Source organism: Aquila chrysaetos, chromosome 6 (genome assembly GCF_900496995.4).
Source record: "Aquila chrysaetos chrysaetos chromosome 6, bAquChr1.4, whole genome shotgun sequence".
Taxonomy (NCBI): Eukaryota; Metazoa; Chordata; class Aves; order Accipitriformes; family Accipitridae; genus Aquila; species Aquila chrysaetos.
The window spans coordinates 23,252,781-23,271,424 of record NC_044009.1 but is presented as its reverse complement, the minus strand read 5'-3'; the positions used below and the strand labels follow the sequence as shown (position 1 = coordinate 23,271,424).

At 39.4% G+C, this 18,644-nt stretch overlaps 1 protein-coding gene across 4 annotated transcripts; it reads left to right on the top strand.

Moving 5' to 3' along the window:
* Nucleotides 1-15,895, top strand: TMEM237 (transmembrane protein 237). 4 transcript variants are annotated; one of them, XM_030016928.2, is made up of 13 exons: nt 1-72; nt 2,628-2,659; nt 3,614-3,624; nt 4,144-4,200; nt 6,580-6,693; nt 7,041-7,155; nt 7,902-8,062; nt 8,698-8,821; nt 9,827-10,018; nt 10,976-11,049; nt 11,542-11,635; nt 12,876-12,997; nt 14,903-15,895. In XM_030016928.2, exons 1-13 carry the CDS (start codon nt 43-45, stop codon nt 14,968-14,970), a joined length of 1,194 nt encoding a protein of 397 aa, XP_029872788.1. In that variant the 5' UTR covers nt 1-42; the 3' UTR covers nt 14,971-15,895. The 4 variants fall into 4 exon arrangements, with proteins under 4 accessions (XP_029872788.1, XP_029872789.1, XP_029872790.1 ...); XM_030016929.1 differs by having other exon boundaries at nt 28-72; nt 3,617-3,624; XM_030016930.1 differs by lacking the exon at nt 1-72 and adding an exon at nt 1,772-1,861.
* Nucleotides 15,896-18,644: the final 2,749 nt, after the last annotated feature.

Here is an 18,644-nt window from a genome sequence, read left to right as displayed (position 1 = left end):
CCTCCCCGCGGCGCCCGGGAGACCGGCGGCGGCGGGCGCGGCATGGCGGCGCGGCGGGCGGGCCCCGGCGGGGTGAGGGCGCGGTGGGGCCGGGGCGGGCGCGGGGCGGCTCTGCCCGCGGCGGGGCTGCGGGGCCGCCTCTGGAGGGGGCTGGGCGCGGCGCGGGCAGCAAAGTGGCGGCGGCCGCGGCAGCGCCGGCCCCGCGGGGCGGCAGCCCGGTGCGCCCGGCTGTGAGCACCGGCGGCGGCGGGAGCTTGGTCCGCCCTGAGAGCTGTTGCTGAAGAGCTGTACCGGCGCTGTCAGCGGTAGCAGTTGCTGCCGGGGAGACGGAGCTGAGGAACGGCGCGGGAGCGGGGCGCCCTGGCAGCGCGGCTCCTACATCCCCGCTCCGGCGGGGAGACGGCGGTGCCGGCCCTGCTGCTACCCGCGGCAGGTGGGGTGTAGCCGGCCGCAGGGTTGCACGTTTCTGCTCATCCTTTGCTGGGGACACAAGCATTTCCTCATTGTTTTCATCCATATATATATATATAAATGTATGCAAAGCTTTACATCTGAAAAAGCTCGTTAAGCGTTTTTAAACCTTCGAGTTTGGGCATAACTGCCGCCTCAGTACCACCTCCGAGGTCTGGTGGTGGCAGCTTAGCTCGCTGCACTGGGGGAGTAAATACATCTGCTCACTGCTGTTTCATACCAGCTGCGCTTAGGAGCGAAGGCATTTTCTGCTTTGCATCCCTGAATGGACACCCGGGGGTTGGGTGGTTTAGTTTTTTCCCTGAGTGAGAGTTCCAGGTGTGTCCCACCATCCTGTGGCCTGGCTCATGTGCACAAACACAGGGTTTCACTGAGGCAGTAGCTACCTGGTTTGTGGGAGTCTCTGGGCTTCAGGGCCGCTATGGCTATGTTAGCACTCAGCAGCTCTTCTGTCAGTAACAAAATGCCCTTGGAAACCTGTGCCCAAACTCGCCCTTTCTATGGAGCTTGGAGTGGGTTCCTTCAGACTCTGAGAAACTGGAAACTAATGGAGTAAAGCTGGTATTTGTGCAGCAGAGTCAGGGGCTTTCATACAGATGGGACTGCCTGCTTGCATGTGATTTCCTTTGTTGCAAGGAATAAATGATACAGAAATTAATTCACTTAGTTGTTTTGTAGAAGGTAACAAAATAGAGAGGTACTACAGAACGCAGACATACTACTGTGCAGGCAGTCAATCCTGTATAAAAGGGTTTGGGGGTTTTTTTTAGTTTTTAGGGGGGTTTTTAGATTTTTAGATTGTAGTTTTTTAAAATATCAATTACCCTAAGCATTTAATAATTACTGCCACAAGAATGTAGGAAACAATAAAAGTAATGAGCTCTGACCTTTATCAGTATTTTTTCTCCCTTACGGTGCACCTATATGGTATGACCTGTCCTGACCAGTTTGCTGGATGCTGCTCAGGGTGTGCTGTTCTCTACCTGTGTAAATGGCACTTGCTGTCAGTCTTCAGCGTGGCCAAAATCCAAGTGAGAGATTTGAGGCCTAATCCTGCAAACCCTTCCTTGCATGAGGTGTCTAATTTCTTTTTGGTAAACCTGAGTAAAACTTGCTTACTGGAACCTGTACCAGCATGTGGAGTTACGGATTTTTCAATGCACGTAACATTCCCTGCCATGGAACAAACTGCTGCTGTTTCAAGCGGGAGTAGTACTGGGCCCTAACCCAGGGGCAGGAAGGTTCACATCCAGCTAATCCTGGCTGCTAGAAGCTTATTTTTAGTTCAGAATTAGCTGAGGTTCAGCGTGAGCAGCGTGAGGGAGTATAGACCAGTTCACAGTGCCTCTTTCAGGCAACAGCTTCAAATGATATGGGAAAGAAACAAGTGGTAAGTTTGTGGATCCTTGAGTCTTACCAGTCTTACAGTCTTTTTTTTATTTCTGATACCAACTGAATTTTTGGAGCGTGGGAAATGTTTATTCATGTATAGTCTTTCAGTATTATTATATAACACAAAATCTGGAAGTAAACTGCCTTTTTCTAGATGAGAGAAAGCGCAAGAATTCAGTTTCAGGTTGTTAACAGGAGCTACTTATTTTTAGATTTTGGTTGTGTTTGACCTGCTGGTAAATATTTTAAAAAATATATTAAAATTAATGTTTTATCATATTTAAAAATATTTTTCATAAAAAAGCTTGTTTCCTTTTATTGCTTTTACTATTGTTCTGAATTTACATCTTCATTAATAGAAAATACTCAGCTCACACTGTATACTGTGCAAGTATATTGAATGCATAAATTATTGCAGTATTTTGATATTTAAACAGAATGACTGGTAAGCTTTCCAATGAAAGCAGTACCTTACATGAAAAGTGGAAATTATTCAAGCGAAGTTGAAATGCAAGCTGTGCCTCATACACAGCTGTTAGGTAGATGTCCCTAATGCAGTGCCCATCAAAACTGTGGTAAAAGCATATTATTCCTGTGTCTTTTACATATTACTTTTATGTAACATCTCCATCAGGAATCTCTAGCTATTTAAGAGGTATACAAAGCAAATCAGAGTTTTCTGACCATATCTGGAAATAGCCGTTTTCTGAGAGGTGGTTTCACGCTGACAGAAGTTGACTTTTGTCTCTTCTCTTGTCTTTCAGTGCCCACCTCGTGCCCTCCCTCCAGTGCCAAGGTAAAATCAGTTTATTCTGTGGAATTGATTATGGTTCTGTACTGCAGTGTTTTTAAAAGTAATGAAATTAAGGGAGGGAAATAAGTTCAATAAACATCTGAGTAGTCATAACGGCTTTAAAAATAATTGCTTTTCTTGCTAATTTGTTGTCCCAGAACCCCTTACAAGGAATACAAAGCATTTTAAAGCTTTACAGGGACCGAGAAATTTTACTATGTTACCTCAGTTTTAGTACTCTCAGAGATAAACCTTTTAAAAGGTTTCAGACAAACAGCTACTTTAGTTTTATTAACATCTACTTTAGTTTTATTGATATCCTTCTTTTCAATCTCTTCTTCCTTCCTTCTTTGTTTTGTTTCATGTTCTTTATTTGAATCACAAATGCTTCAGGAATTTCTGAAATTAGACTAGATATTCTTGAACAGGGGTATAGGTGTCTACTAGTTTGACATAGCATAGGGAAAAATTTGGGCTTTTTTTTCCAGTGTGGAAGGAAAGGCAATTACATGGCTTTTATGACATGGTACTTCAGAATTCCTTCAAAAAAAAAAAAAAGGCAAATGCGATGTTCATGATTGACAACATATAGTGTCTTTTTAGTAATGTATGTGCTCAAATGTTTCATAACTTTCGTTGGTTTGTTACATATCAGGCAGTAAGACAAGTTTTAATTAGCTAGGCGATTAAAGCTTTTAATCTGATCCACAGGTAGCCAATCAAGAAACTGCATAGTCACGAACAAAGTGTTGAGTCTTGATGATTGCTTCGTACCCTTAACTCTGTTGTACAAAACTACTCATTAAAGAGAACTAGGAGTGGGGATAAGGAAATGCATCACAAAAGCAGCAGTGTGAATTTCACTGTTGTGAATTGTGATTGATTCAAAATTAACTTTCTTCTTATCTTTGTTCCTTTTACATTGCTCTTCAACACCTTTTCTCCTTAAATGTGAAGCGGAAACCAAGGTGAGTTATTCTGGCGTTAAAGAGAATTATAAACACTGGTAGTCCCTTTTGGTGTCACTTCATCCTCTCTTTAAAGAAAGAGCCTTATACTCTTTCTAAATGCAGGCTGATTATTTAAACTGCATGGACACCTGCACTGCGATTGCTAGAACTGTCTGTTGTTTTTCTTTGTTCTCTTTACTGTTTGCTCTTTCCATACTGAATCAAGGTAACTGAAGTGTTGTCACTGTGCTCTAAACAAGAAGTTAATTCTTTAGAGCATTATTCAGAGTAGTTCGGTTTTTCACTGAACACACGTGTTGCACTTAAGACAGATTTCTTATCCTGTTTTCCTGCCATCTTCTGTACTCCTCCTGCTTGTGTAAACTGGTGAATTGTCATCTCACCTGTAAAAGGTGAAGGATGTCTTCACTTGTAAAAATGAATCCCTTTCTTAACTAGCAATAGAATGGCTGTTAAAAAAAGGAAATGGAGGTTTCTCCATGCTGTGCACCTATACTTCTGTTTTATGTTCTGCAGATGAAATTCCACTGAGTCGTCCCAAAAAAAGGAAACCCAAAGGAAAGACTCCATTAGGTAAGGTCCTGCCAAGACCTTGTAATCCTGGGTGAGACCTGCGCTGTAGCCAAGCTTCTGACAGATACATGGTTTTCAGTCTTGTACTCATTTTTTGAGTAGTGTTCTCAGATAATTTATTACAATTTATTTTATATTGAACAACTGCAGTCTTTTTCCCTGAAGTGGTGTCATTTTAGAACAAGTCTGTAATGCTAACTGAACTAACTGAAGAACTGCTTTTTCTCCCAGTACTGCTGTTGCCGAAATCCGGAATAAAACTCCTTAACAGCAATGAGAAGTTAAGAAGCAGGCACTCCTTATTGCAGCGCTGGGCCACGGGGGATCGCTCCACCTAGCGTGTGCACCTGTCTGGTTTAACTCTGCAGGTTAAATACATACCTGTTATACATATTCACTAGATTTCCGAGAAATGTTATACATAATCATTAGTTTCCTGAGAAACTATTAACATATGTAAATGTCCTGTACGCAAGCACATTGAAGGTCTCTGGTGGTCCTCAGAAGCCCTCTGGTGGTCTTCCATAGTCTTCCTCACTTGTCCGCTTCTTGACCTCTTCTTAGGTGATTCTGCACAGTACGATTCTTGCCATTATATTAGATTACACAAAAGTACATTCTATGTTAATTCTTTTTCTATGATTGGTCTTCTAATCATACTACCTTATTAATATTCTTATGTTAAAACAATCATTGGTCGATCTCACATAATCCATTAACCGGAACTTTGATCAAAGTAGGGTTTCTAAGCAACAGAACTAAGGTCCATAACGACTTCTTAAAACAAACCACTATAATTAACCAATCTGTGTTAGAATTCTATGGTTAACTGACTGTCAACAATACTTGTATTCTTATGATTATGCTTAGCACATTTTGTAATGTTCCTAAGTCTCTGTAACTACGTTGCAAACTTCACACTCCTATCTCACGATTTTGTTTTAATCAAATCTTTATCAAAGTATTTGCAACACTGCTAATACAGCATGTCTTGATATTGAACTGAAAAAGTTCCTTTATTCCTGCTATTTTTTCCTTTCTAAAATTTTTGGATACTTCATTAAATAGTCATTTCCAGCTGTAAGCTGCTTGTTACGTTGAATGTGTTAAGTGCTTGAATTTTTGAATGAACTAAGATAAAACTCATGTAACAAATTGGCTCAATGTCAGTCCTTGGCTAAATAAAGTCACAAGTTAATCATTCCATTATGATCAAAGAGTTAAGAGCCTAAAAGATGACTAGCACCAGGGCTTTGCATTTTTACAAGAAGCAGATCTGCAGAACAGAAATACCATTTTAAGCAAGATTACAAGTCTGATCTATTTTGATAAAGCAGAATGTGCTGATAGAATGTAGTGGATTTCGGTGGACCAGTTGACTTGGGTTCATATGATGGGTTGATGAGGTAACCCTCCTTTATTTGCTTAAAAGAGTGTACAACTGAAGCATCACTGAAAGACCTTTAAATGCAATAAGTAGAGCTGTTGCTAGCAGGGTTTCCCAAGGATCAAGTTTTGTTTACTGTTGTTTTCAGTGACCTGAATGATCATGCAAAGTATGCATTGGCTTTGGCCATTACTTTGCTGGTGAATTTTGCATTTGAGCACAGCAAAGCTTTACAAAACGTAGGAAAACCTGTGCTTGAAGTGAAAACAAAGATAGATTCAGTTATCATAAAAACTGCAGTACTCAAGAGAGCTATAAAAAGGCAGATGTGATGTAAAATGGAGAAGTAACTTTGTCCTCCTACTTCTGATCATGCAAATTGATGCTACTGCTGCTAGAATATTTGATGAATTCATGTTAACCTCTCACGGAAATATAGTTCCCCCAAATGTAGTAATTCATCTCTCAGACTGGAGTAGACATCCTTCAGTGTTTTTTTTTCTCCTCCTCCTTTATTCATGTGGTGTATGCTTAGCATTTAAATCTCCCTTTGATGCTATTTTGCCTTAGCACGTATCTGTGTGAATCAGCTTGTAACAAACTGTTAATTTTTTCTTGTCCCTTGCATTATAAACTTTGCATGTAGAAAGGGAAAATATAGAGGTATAGTTCTCTCCTGTGGTAGATTTCTTTCAATCAGTCCTCTGTTGTATGCCCAAATGGGAATTGTGCTACTTCTTGGATACTTAAATTTCCCTCCTGGGCATGAAACTGTCAGGGTGAAAGGAGGGTTGTCAGCTATCACCTTTGTATATTCTTACTTACCACATTTGTTTCCCAACTCTTATATTTCCTAGCTAATACATTTTCACCTCACCTGTAAGCTGGGCAAATACAGACATTCTGCACAATGTAGCAAAAGGCAGCTTTTTATTGCCTGTCTCTCAGCAGCTCTTAATTGAGGTTGCTGGATGTTTTCATCTGGTTTTCAGATGGCATTGTCCAAGCAGCAGTTCGTCGGCAGTCTGAAAGCAGTGAGCCCCTAACTCCTGAACCTTATGATGTCCCTCCTCAGAGGAAACGCAAGAAGAAGAAAGTACCTACTGGTATGTGAAATAATTGTAGATTGGAAAGAGCACTGAATAAAAGTTGGTAACGTAGAAATATGATTGGCCAACTTGTCTTTTGGCTTAAAACATTTCATGTGCTTTTGTACTTAAAACAGCTGAAAGTAATTTCTGAATGGTAGCTTAGAGTTTCAGTTTCTGACTTCAGATTCCATAGGGTACAAACCCTCATGCAAATAACCGCAATACAGTTTTGAAAGTGATAAAATAGATTCTTTTTATCATTCAAAGCTGTTTATATAATAACTATTTATGTATTTAAGTGAACGTATTTCCAATTTTATGAACACTGTGAAACTTTCATGTGTTTTGTTTTAAATCTTCAGATTCCGAGACCTCTTTTACCCAGCAAAATGTTGCATCCCTATTTCAGAATGGAAATGGCATGGATGTCCCTGAAGCTGAAGAAACAGTGATCCGCAAACAGAGAAAAAGAACAAAGTGAGGCAAAACTAGTATAGCTCATAATTTGGAGTAACTGTGATAGTGAACATGGCTGAGTAGTATTTTACATTGTCACATTACAAAAATGTAAAATCTTGAAGTGCACGATACCATTCAGCCTGTGCAATAAATAATATGTGTGCAGTTCTTTCCAGGGTTAAGATCTAACTTTCTTCACTTGTTTGTTTTATGCATACCTGGATGCATTGCAGTTCTGAATACATTTACATGAGCCTAATATTTCAGTCACATACATGAAAAAATTAGAACGTGTAACTGCTTTCTTTCATTCTTACTATCTTTTCCTTAATTTTATGAGAAACTTAACTGCTTTCTCATCCTTTTTATTTGCCTTTTCTCCAAGAACTATGCCTTTAAATCATTTTAGTGCCCTTTCTACCAAAAGTATCCACTTTCTTGGCCTTGTATTTAGTTTATATGTTTTTTTTTTAATTGTTAATCTCTTGATATGTATTTCTTCCCACCTTATTGTTTTGACACAGGAAGGAATTTAAATAGAGAGAAAAAAAACAAAATCAAGGATTAGCTTTATGGTTTTATTTAACTAACTCCATGAGAACTTTAGTCCTTAAAATTATAAACGGGGGTAATTTTATGCAGGTCACTAGCCTGAACAGTTCTTAGCAGTCAAGTTAGACGTGTTAAATGCTCAGAGGAGCCTTCAGGTTTTACATTTTACTTCCTATTCTTTCTCTGCCCCATTGTATGTTCTGTGCTGTTAGGAAACCTCGGCCAGCTGAAATGCACTGTTCCAATGAGCTGGAAGTGGAGGAGGAAGATATCGTTGAAGATGAGCACAGAAAGAGCCCAGATCAGCAGCCAGTGTTTGCTGCTCCCACTGGAATTAGCCAGCCTGTTAGCAAAGTGTTTGTTGAAAAAAATCGTAAGTAATCTTGTGATTTAAGTAATTTAGGGACATTCTTGCAATTAAAGGAAGCATTATTGTATTTAAAATCCAAATATTGCCGTATTGGGAAGAATTTAAAAAAAAAAAGTTTTCCAGAACAAAGATTATTTGGAAATAAATATACATGATAGTTTTTCAACAGTGAATGTTAGTGTTGCTGTGCTGGCATGTTTGGTTGAATTTTTTAATTCCATGGTGTGGGTGAAATGGGCTGTTTGATAGTACGCAGCTGAGCTTATTTGACCTAATACTGTCACAGTACCTTGAGAAGAAAATATCATTTACTATATTGCAAAAAGTCTTTCAAGTGGAAGTTTTTGGTTGTTTGTTTTTGTTCTGTTTTGGTTTTGGGTTTTTTTTTCCATACCAGGGAACACTGAGTAATTACCTGAAGTGCGTTGCACATCCTTAAATCTATAGCCTGACCCACCAGGATGCATCACACTGACAGATGCATCCTGGTAGAAATGTAAGCTGACAAAGGGCAAGAAGTGGGGAGAAGAAATTTTCTGATGGAACTTCTGATGCTTACAGATTTTAACACTAATAAGTATTAATGTAGAAATTATGATGGAAGGTAACAGTACTGTCTAATTTCCTCATACTTTCAGGGCGTTTTCAGGCAGCCGACCGTGCAGAATTGATTAAAACCACTGACAATATCAATGTACTTATGGATGTGAAGGCTTCATGGACTACCAGAGATGTTGCCCTTTCAGTGCACCGAAGTTTCAGGTAAAAGATAAATGTTTTGATGTAAATAAGCAGAAATTAGGGTTGGTTTGGTTTTTTTTTCTTCTCCCTGAAAGTTAGCAGCTTTTCTCTATCATTGTGATGTATCTTTATTTCTTTCGGATATTCCTAATAAATGATGGTTCAGGATGCAACAGGTACAAAGTTTCTCAGTCCACTAGCTTTTGGTATTTGTTGTCAAGAATATCTGCTTCTAGTCTAGACATCACATGTGAAATGCAACTTATAAAAAGAATAACTAAGGAAGTCATATTGCAAAGATTCAGACAAAATCTGAATAGCAAAGAGATGGATCTGATAACAAAAATATTAGAGACCTACAGAAAAAATGTGTTACAAAATGAGATTCACCCATCAGCTGTATGACCAGAATAAAAATACCTCAATTCAGATAGTTCTTCAAGAAAAATCCTGGTTGGTGAAAAAGAGGGAGGAGTGAATTTGGACTGGGGCATAAGCTTGCACACAATAGCAAAAAATTATTATTGTTTTTTAATATGTGGTTGTGTTATGATAAAGAATGGGAAGATGACGGCCATTTTGTTCTCTGGTGTATTTTATCTGGAAGCCTGTGCTTCCTTCTCAGCTTTTTCTTAGCAAGGAAGATAATGAAAAGATTGACTTGAGGACAAGTTTAAGAGCATTGTGTAAGTGTAAGGGGCAGTGGTCTTGAGAAGCTACAGGCAGCGAGTGAAAGTATTTGATTCCTGTAACAGTAATGAAGTAGTGATACGATCAGGCAGAACATCTCGGTTTTCTTTGTTAAGTGCTCAGGTTCTGGTGCAGTCTGTCAAGGGAGGAAGCAGAAGTCCCATTGCTTAGAATTTTTAAAACTAGATCAGAAAAAGCACTCAGAAACAATCTGTGAAAGGCTGGGATCCTGTCACAGCAGCAGGGTTGAACAGATGGATTTGTAGACCTTTTCTATCTGTAGTTCTTTGCCAATTCAAGATGTTAAACTTGTCTAATATTCTTCTCTCCATTCAGGGTGATTGGACTCTTTACCCATGGCTTCCTTGCTGGGTATGCTGTGTGGAACGTCATTGTTATCTACGTTTTGGCAGGAAATCAGCTTTCCACGGTTTCTAACCTGCTTGAGCAGTATAAGACGCTAGCATACCCCGCTCAAAGTTTGTTCTATTTGTTGCTGTCTATCAGTACAGTCTCAGCCTTTGACAGGTAAAATATGTGTTTGAAAGGTGTATGTAATTTGTGTGCAATATGTTCCTTTCTCCTTCCTATGGCACATTTTGATCTGCTGTTGATGACTTCTTGTGATACACTTAAAGAATGATTTTACACATGGCTGGCTATACAGATAAAGGGTGTACTTGTGCATTCAGACCTTTGTTACACATTTCTGTCCGTTGCCTGCTGCCTTGCTTCAATGTCCTGGTGCTGTTTGTGTGATCATGAGGTGAACCAGATGGAAGAGCTGACCTGGGTTTTTTTTGTGGGGGAGAGCGGTGGAGAACAACTGATGTTTTTATGGGGTTACTTTTCACATGAATCCATTGCCCAGTCAGCTTTGCAACATAGCTGTGTAAATGGTTTTCCTGGCTTAGCTAGGGTTTCTGCATTACAGCTTAAGAGTGGGAATGAACAGAAAGAGGAGCAAAAAAGACCATAAACAGAATGGATTTATAGATGTTTCTTTTAGTTACAGATAGTTTCCATGGCAGCATAATAAGCCAGGGGAGGAGTTGGTGCTATGGAAGAAATTGTGACTTTTTTTTCCTGGAGTGGTGGCAGGGAGGAGGCCTGAGTTATTCTTCATTGCTCCTGTAAGCTATGTGAGCAGTTACATTAGCATAACTTGGTTGGTGGTGTGGACACTGAAATGAATGGTAAGGATTAGAGAGGGGGCAGATCTCTCTACATTCTCCCTGTTCCAGAAGGGACTGCAGCGTGAAAGCAACAAACCTCATGGAACATCCTCCTTAGTTTCAGTCTTTCTTAGATTTGGCATAATGAGGACCATTGCTGTGGGGGGGGGGATATAGTTGTGTATTAAGGCACTGTAACAGAGGCAGAAAAAGGTATCTTGCAAAAAGTAAAAGAACAATAGAATACTATTAGAGGAACAATATTATTATCTTACTGGGCTGTGTTAATGACCCTTGTTTTTGTTATCAGGATTGATTTGGCAAAAGCGTCGGTTGCACTGAGGGGCTTTCTTACCCTAGACCCAGCAGCAGTAGCCTCTTTCTGTAAGTATTTTGAAGCTGATAGGAAGTTGTCCAGAAAAGACAGTAAATGGAAGAATCCTACATACTGTTTTCAGTGAAATCTTCCTCCCTCATTATTTTCTGCTTTAGAATAAGTGACTTGCTCAGTAGTTTAAAATAGCTTTCAAAGGCTACAAACACTTTGCTACATATTTTTTTAAAGCATTTGCAATAGTAGCATTAGTGGGGCTGTTAGCGAGAGAGTTCTTTTCCCACTTCTGAACACTGAACACAGACCTAGCAAAAACCAGAATCACAAGATACCACCTTTGATGTAGCTGATGGATTGCAAAAGTGCAGAAACCAGATTTTGATGGGTCAGGGGAATGTTGAAGAAGAAAGAATGAATTAAAGGAAACTATCATTGGAGGCTGTGGAGTGAAAGGAAAGAAAATGTAGCGATAATTATCATGACACGATGAAGACAGCATTTTGGGGGTTTGTATCTGACATTACTAATTCCATTTTTTCCAGTGTACTTTGCTGCTCTTATCTTATCCTTAAGCCAGCAGATGACATGTGACAGAATTAACCTCTACACACCACCTTCAGAAAATGGCAGCATCTGGTAGGAAACTTAAGAAATCATTTCTGTAAATTATAACATAGCTCACTTAGGAACATTAGTCAGACTGGTGGTTGAAAAGGTTATACAACATACAGAAGAAAGTATTAATGAAGGATTTCATTACTAAACCTACCTTTGTCTGAGCTTGTCCTGAATCTTTGATAATTTCACTGAAAAATGAGAACTCAAGAAGGGGTTTGGTCATGTTGGTTGCAAATCCGTTACACCTCAAACAAGAGCCTGTTGGAATGATGCTGAAAATGTCATCTGACAGGAACGCTAAGAATCTCTTTTGCTGAAAAACGGGACCCTAGTGAGGTAACCCTTTTGTGTTCGAGGGCAGGCCATTCTGTAGAGAGTCAACACTGGTTTTGAAGGAGATAGTCTAATCTGTCCAAGAAATGAATGTCATGGTATTATGAAAAAGTGGTATGTCTGCCACAGGATGCAAGGGCTTAGCAGACACAGCTGGCATTAAATATGAAGCGTTGTTTCATGCTAGGCAATCCCATCCAAACCTGTTACTTTCTGAAGTAGATATTTAATGGACTTAAACTCTAGTAACACAAGTGTTTAAAATAGACCAGGAGAAGTAGAACAAAAGCATTTATGTGAAAATTCGCTGGTTTGGGCGGTTAGATTTTTCTTCTTTTTTTTCAGGGCTTCTGTAAATGTTGAGTTGTTTATTAAAAAGCCTAGATTCTAGTAACAAAACCACAACCTGCTGCTGTTATGACAGCAAGAAAAGTGTCAGCTAACTTAAATCATAACCTTCTTAAAGCCTTATCTCATCTACCCTGCAGCATCTGTACACAGGTCCTTTCACTGGCTTTCAGACAGCCTTTACTGACTTCCTGTTCACTTGCCTTGCTGCCGCATGAGAAAGTGCTTAAAAATAAGATCAACTGATGACATTGTATGGTGTCTTTCACCACAGTAAAATATGACCATGCATCTTGATTTTTATTTTCTGTCTCTTGGCCAAGAAAAGGAATTTGCTGTTGAAATCTACAAGTGGACATTCTCTGTGAGATAATGGGGTTTCTTAGCTGACTTGCTGTCTTTGGTAGTCACTCTCTTTACCAGGCCTTTGCAATGCAAGACCATCGGGATAGTACAAGTACTTCTGTTTTCACGTCTGGCTTACCAAGATTGTTTTTATGATAGTCTGTTGAAATTATTATTGTAACCTGTATGTACCAGCAAATCCCTGACTGATGGGTTGATGTGCTCTTCCCAGGACGGCAGGTACTGAGGAAGAAATTGTTCAGCCATGGGTTGTGGTGAATCTGGTAGTGTCTATTCTAGTTGGGACAAGTTGGATCTTCTTGTCTTACCGACCAGAGCTAGACCACAGTGAAGGTAGGAAACATTAATAGGCAAAATGTTGTTTGTTCAGGCTTTTATCTGCTGTGCTTTGTGTTTGGTGTTCAAGACTAGTCCTGAGAAATTTTGTGGCTTCAGAAAAACAAGCATCTCCTAACAACTTTCCAAAGCAAGTGCTTCTTAGGATGCTGGTGTTTGGTTTTATAAAGAAAAAACAGTAATTTAGAAAGGAAAGAAAAGCCTTGTTTGTCCTGGCTGAAGCAACATGAATTTTGAAACATGAGAGAGCATGTGCCTCTTCTTCATTGAAGGGAAAAATAATTTTTACTTTAACAAGATTTTGAATATTTGAAATGTATTTATTCTGCTTGTGTTTTAGAAAATTCCCTAATGTTATTAATGTTCCTTTTGCTACAAATGCTGAATGCATTTCAAGTTCAGTATTATTTTCAATAGAACATTGCAGTAGTTTTGGGAACTCCAGAACTTTGAAAAGTCAGATTTGTGCTTGCAGAACAGGACTTCAAATGAGGACTGCTTGTGTTGGTCCAGGCTGGAGGAGGGGGCAAGCAAGTCATCCCCTTTTCTTAGAAGATGCTTTGCTACAGACTAGGCCTTCTTCCTTTTGTTGTTCCAAACGGGATCCAAAAGGTGTCTCATAACTCAGCTTTCCTATCAAGTGCGTGCAGCCTGTGACGTGAAGCTATGCTGTACATAAAAATCCTAAGTTTCAACTTAAAAGTCAACAGGTATCCAAAGAGCATCATGAGTTGAAGCACAGATTTGTGTTTGGGAGGCTGAAGAAGATTCAACATGCTTCTTCAGATTACTTTAGAATTTTAATGTACACATTTCTTTATTTCAGCGGCCCCAGTTCTGCTTATTTCTAATAACTCAATGAGTTAAAAAAAAAAAAAAACTAGGTGGCAGCCTTTACAATCTTTGACAGTAAAATTTATAATATATGTTTAAATTGTATTTAAAATCAATTTTTTAAATAATAAAGACTTATTCAAGTAAGCCAGTGGCAGGATTTAACTCAGGTTTTGATGAACTTTTTTGATATTTACATGTGCCTACTAAGATTAGAAAACCTGATTTGGACATTTCAAGAGAGAAATTCTATTAGGACTTATCCCAAATAGTAGAGAAAGTTTAGTCTACTAAGGATGAGGTAGCAAAAACATGTGCATCTCAAACCTGAGTGGATAAACCACATTGTTGCATGTACAGATTGTGTAACTTTACCATGTTGACAGGTTGTTGGAAAACACGGCCTGGTCTATATGCTGAATGTGCTATTTACAAGACAGAAAGTACACTTATGCTGAGGGTGCAGTATAGATACATAAGGGAACCCAGATACAAGAAAACTCTACCCTCCGCAGCACAGAGCTCCACAAGGTCTGCCTCATCAGTTGCTTAGCATGCCTAGCCAAATTTCTCCGCAAGGAGCTCTTCACTGCTGACCTTAGGCTGTCTCCTGTGCCTGAGCTGCTGTGGTGACAGCTAGCTGTGAGCAATGTCATTCATGATTCTTTCTATCCCAGGTGCTAGTGTTGCTAACTTACGCTGTGATAACATACAGCAGATTTATCCATAAATGAACAAGTCTCTAAACAGAAGTCTTCATTCTTGAGTCTGAAACTCTCAAAATTCCAACAATCCCTCAATCTAGAGTTGTTTCAGTGTCCAGGTTGAATGCAGGATGATACTGCATATGGTCAGCTGCTAACATCGTCGCTAATTCTGTTGATTTTGGGAGGCAACAATAGTTTTCTAAAGACAGTGGTGGCCCTTGCCATTGCCAAGTTGTTGATACTATAATTGGGAAGAAAAGCAGGAGGCTTGGGGGAATGCTAGAGCACTTTCCAGGAATAATGAAATTGTATTCAGGTGAAACTTTAAAAAGAAAACATAATTCTTTTCTTTCTCTCTTAGAACTGATGTTTCATGCTGAAGTAGAGGAATTTCCCCAGGGAGATATCATACCCAGAGTCCAGCCATAGTGTGCAACAAGCATCTGCAAATATTGTAGCTGTGACTGATCGCTCAACATGTTGTGTATTATAGCCATGTATTATAACTTTCATAAAGAAAAAAATGTATTTTTATATTGTATATATTTGATTTTGATCTTTTTATGTATGCCACAATTTCCAAATGTGATTGAAAACTTTTATACTTTTGCTTTTATTTTATGAAGTAGATTATCTCTAGTGCATAAAGTCAAGGTGATTTTGTAAATATTGCTACCTGTATAGCCACAGAAACTAGGTGCATGCAGAAGATCAGCTATTCAGTGCTTTTTTGACTGCTGTACAGTCTTTGAACAACCTGCTTTTGTTACTAATGGTGATACAGGGAAATAACTATTTGCCTTTTGACCACTTAAATATTGTTTAATAATTCTGTTGGCCTTGTTTGTTCTTTCAAGGCTCGCTTGCCAGGGTCTGGCGCCTGTGGCGTCTGTCAAGGGTTAAGGTTATCAGGGACTGGTATTCCTCAAGGACTGACATGCCAAACAAAGGCAGTGATAACAGGAACTGCAATGTAGTCTTACCACAGAACTTGTTAGGACTTGCTAAAAACCGCTGAAATCACCAAGTAAGAAGAGAGCATGCGTAAATGACTGAAGTTCATTTAGAGGACAGAAGAAGAAGAGGAAGATAAGACCCATGAAGACGTAAACGACCACCAGAGACAGATCTGAGCCTGCGCAAGATGACATAAACATCTTAGAACTGCTGACACAAGTTTTTGAACTAACCCCGCCCCAACTTACACATATGTATATTTTGTATTGTGTAACACTATGAATATGTATGCTTTGGTGTAATAAATATCTGGCTGCTTGCTGAGACGGTGTGCAAGCTTTGAGGAGAAATCCCCTTGTACCTGACACCGAAATAAACATACCTTCTTTATAACTCACTCTCTGAGTTATAAAGTTTGATCTGCGTGTCAATGCTGATAGGAGTTGGCTTACCTGATTTGGCTAAATATTCTCTACAGATTAAAACAAATCTTATGAAGAAAATAGTCTAAGGAAGATTATAACAAAACAGAGTTAAGAAACATAAAACCCACAAAGTTAGCAGGCATAAAATAATCTGGGTTTAGTTGTCATAAAAAGTATTTGCTAGAATAAGGGATTGGATTGTCAGGGATTTTGCTTAGTAATTCCTTAAAAGAGGACACTTTATTTTTCATCTTCATTTAGTTCTCTTGACTAAGGTCTTGATGATAACAAGTTCTTTCAAGCTGACGTAGATACAAGAAATAGAAGTTTTAATATTGCAATAGTTTGGTCAGCTAATGAATACCTAAATGCATCTTTTAATCAAGCAGGGTATTTTTGGGTTGCCAAAAGGATGTATGTACGTCCTGTAATTTCTCGACAGTCAGGATGCATAACTATTACAAAGCCATTCACAGGAATAGTGTTCCGATTTCTCCTTATCTTGTATGGCAAGAGAATAGTGTTATTCACTGCTCTTTCTAAAGAAACTTGGATTTCACAGATGTTAAAGATGTTCCTACTTCTACCTATTTTGATGGAGATCGATTTCCCCAAAAAGGATGTTTGTTGTTTTGTGTTAGGATCATAGAATAGAATAGAATAGAATGGTTTGGGTTGGAAGGGACCTTAAAGATCATCTAGTTCCAACCCCCCTGCCATAGGCAGGGACACCTTCCACTAGAGCTCAAAGCCCCATCCAACCTGGCCTTGAACACTTCCAGGGAGGGGGCATCCACAACCTCTCTGGGCAACCTGTTCCAGTGCCTCACCACCCTCACAGTGAAGGATTTCTTCCTAATATCTAATCCAAATCTACCCTCTTTCAGTTTAAAGCCATTGCCCCTCATCCTATCACTACACTCCCTGATAAAGAGTCCCTCCTCATCTTTCCTGTAGGCCCCCTTCAAGTACTGGAAGGCCGCTATAAGGTCTCCCTGGAGCCTTCTCTTCTCCAGGCTGAACAAGCTCAGTCTCTCAGCCCGTCCTCACAGGGGAGGTGCTCCAGCCCCCTGATCAGCTTTGTGGCCCACCTCTGGACCCACTCGAGCAGGTCCGTGTCTTTCTTATGCTGGAGGCCCCAGAGCTGAACACAGATGGAATGGGAAACTTCTTAAAATTACAAGAAAATGCTTACTAAAGCAAAACAAAAACTCTGCAGCAACCCACCTTTTGTGTCGTGATGTAGTAGTAATAGTGGTAGTTGGTAGGTTTTGATGATGATAGCCAACATTCTTTTTCTTTTATATTAAAGTGGCAAAATGAAAGCATTGCACATGTGAATAAATACAGATGTATTGCAGGATGAAACAATCTCCTTAGTAGACATAGACAAGAGCTAGTTTGAAATCAATTTCTCAAGAAAGTATCACCTAAAGCCCCAAACCTATTTGTTATTTAATATGTATTGATTTTGCAGTGTTTTATTTAATGTGTCTAAGTGTGATGGTAAAGGGTGTGCAGTTGTCGAAGTTCCCTGGAGACTTTCTGTACTTTCTAGTAGTGCAGTTAAGAGTAGCCAGAAGACTTGAAGGGGGATGTTAAAGAGCCAGTAACTGTCTATGCTGTTACCCGAGTTGCTTTAAACCAAGGATGGGAACATGAATAACTAGGGCTGCTGCTGCCCTGTTGAGAACTTGAGTTCTGTTATGCCCATCCAGCAAATTTAAGTAATTAAAAAATTCAGTGTTTGTGACATTTTTTAAATCCTGTGGTAATCTTGGGGGGAAAAAAAAAGTTCTATCAGAATTAAAAGACGTTCCACAGCTGTTGGCTGCATTCTGGGGCATTCAGTTTGTTGTGGGAAGGAGCTGTTAACCTTTTTTGTAAGTTGTTGTGGTTCCTGTGTATGTATTTTTGCAAAACTGTAGAGCTAAATTATGGCTGGCACTGCATTGTACATTAAAATGGAGAGATTCAGGGTGCTGCTCCCCTTCCGTGTTGCACTGGAGGTTCTTGTCATGATTTGGCTGTAAGAGATGGGGGATGAGGCACTACTTAGTGTTCCTATTTAAGTTGTCACCACACTTTCTCCAGACGTGGAGTGTTTGATTTACAGAATTGTTGAGCTCCTGAAGATGAGATTAATAATGGCTTTTCTTTGCTGCTTGACATTTCTGTCAACTTGGCATGGTAAGAAGTATAATTTTGCCCAAAAAGTATAGACCTCAGGCAAAACTGTGCTAAGGCATCGCATCAGTACAGGAAAAACTTGAATAACATCATTGCTTGATTTCTGACATTATTACTAGGAATTGGCCCTCCAAGTATCCTTTAGACAAAGCAATGCTAGCCAAGAGCCAGATTCATTCTCAAGGTGAAATACAGTAGTTTGTTTAGATGGTTGAGCAGGGATTAAGTTAATGAACTTAATGGGATCAGTATTTCAAACCAGCCTTGCCTTTCCAGTGTATCTTTTTGGGAGGGTCCGAGTATATGCATATTTAAATTAATGACGTTTGAGGTTGCCATTTAAAATCACACTTAACAAACAGTTTGATGGCTAATTATTTTACAAAGTACTTTTCATTCCATTAAGCCTCATAATGGAATATGAGTTTAACTGAGCTTTTTTGTTTAGTTACTTGGAAAGTTTTAGAACAAGTTTACAAAATAGATGTTTAACTACAGAACATGCAATATCTGTAGAAGCCTCAACTTGAA

Excerpts from the sequence above, each read along its gene's own strand:
- TMEM237 (XM_030016928.2), top strand. The coding sequence starts at position 43 with ATGGCGGCGCGGCGGGCGGGCCCCGGCGGG. Across the intron at positions 73-2,627 it reads GGCGGGCGGGCCCCGGCGGG|TGCCCACCTCGTGCCCTCCC; the intron begins GTGAGGGCGCGG and ends CTTGTCTTTCAG. Across the intron at positions 11,636-12,875 it reads TCAGAAAATGGCAGCATCTG|GACGGCAGGTACTGAGGAAG; the intron begins GTAGGAAACTTA and ends TGCTCTTCCCAG.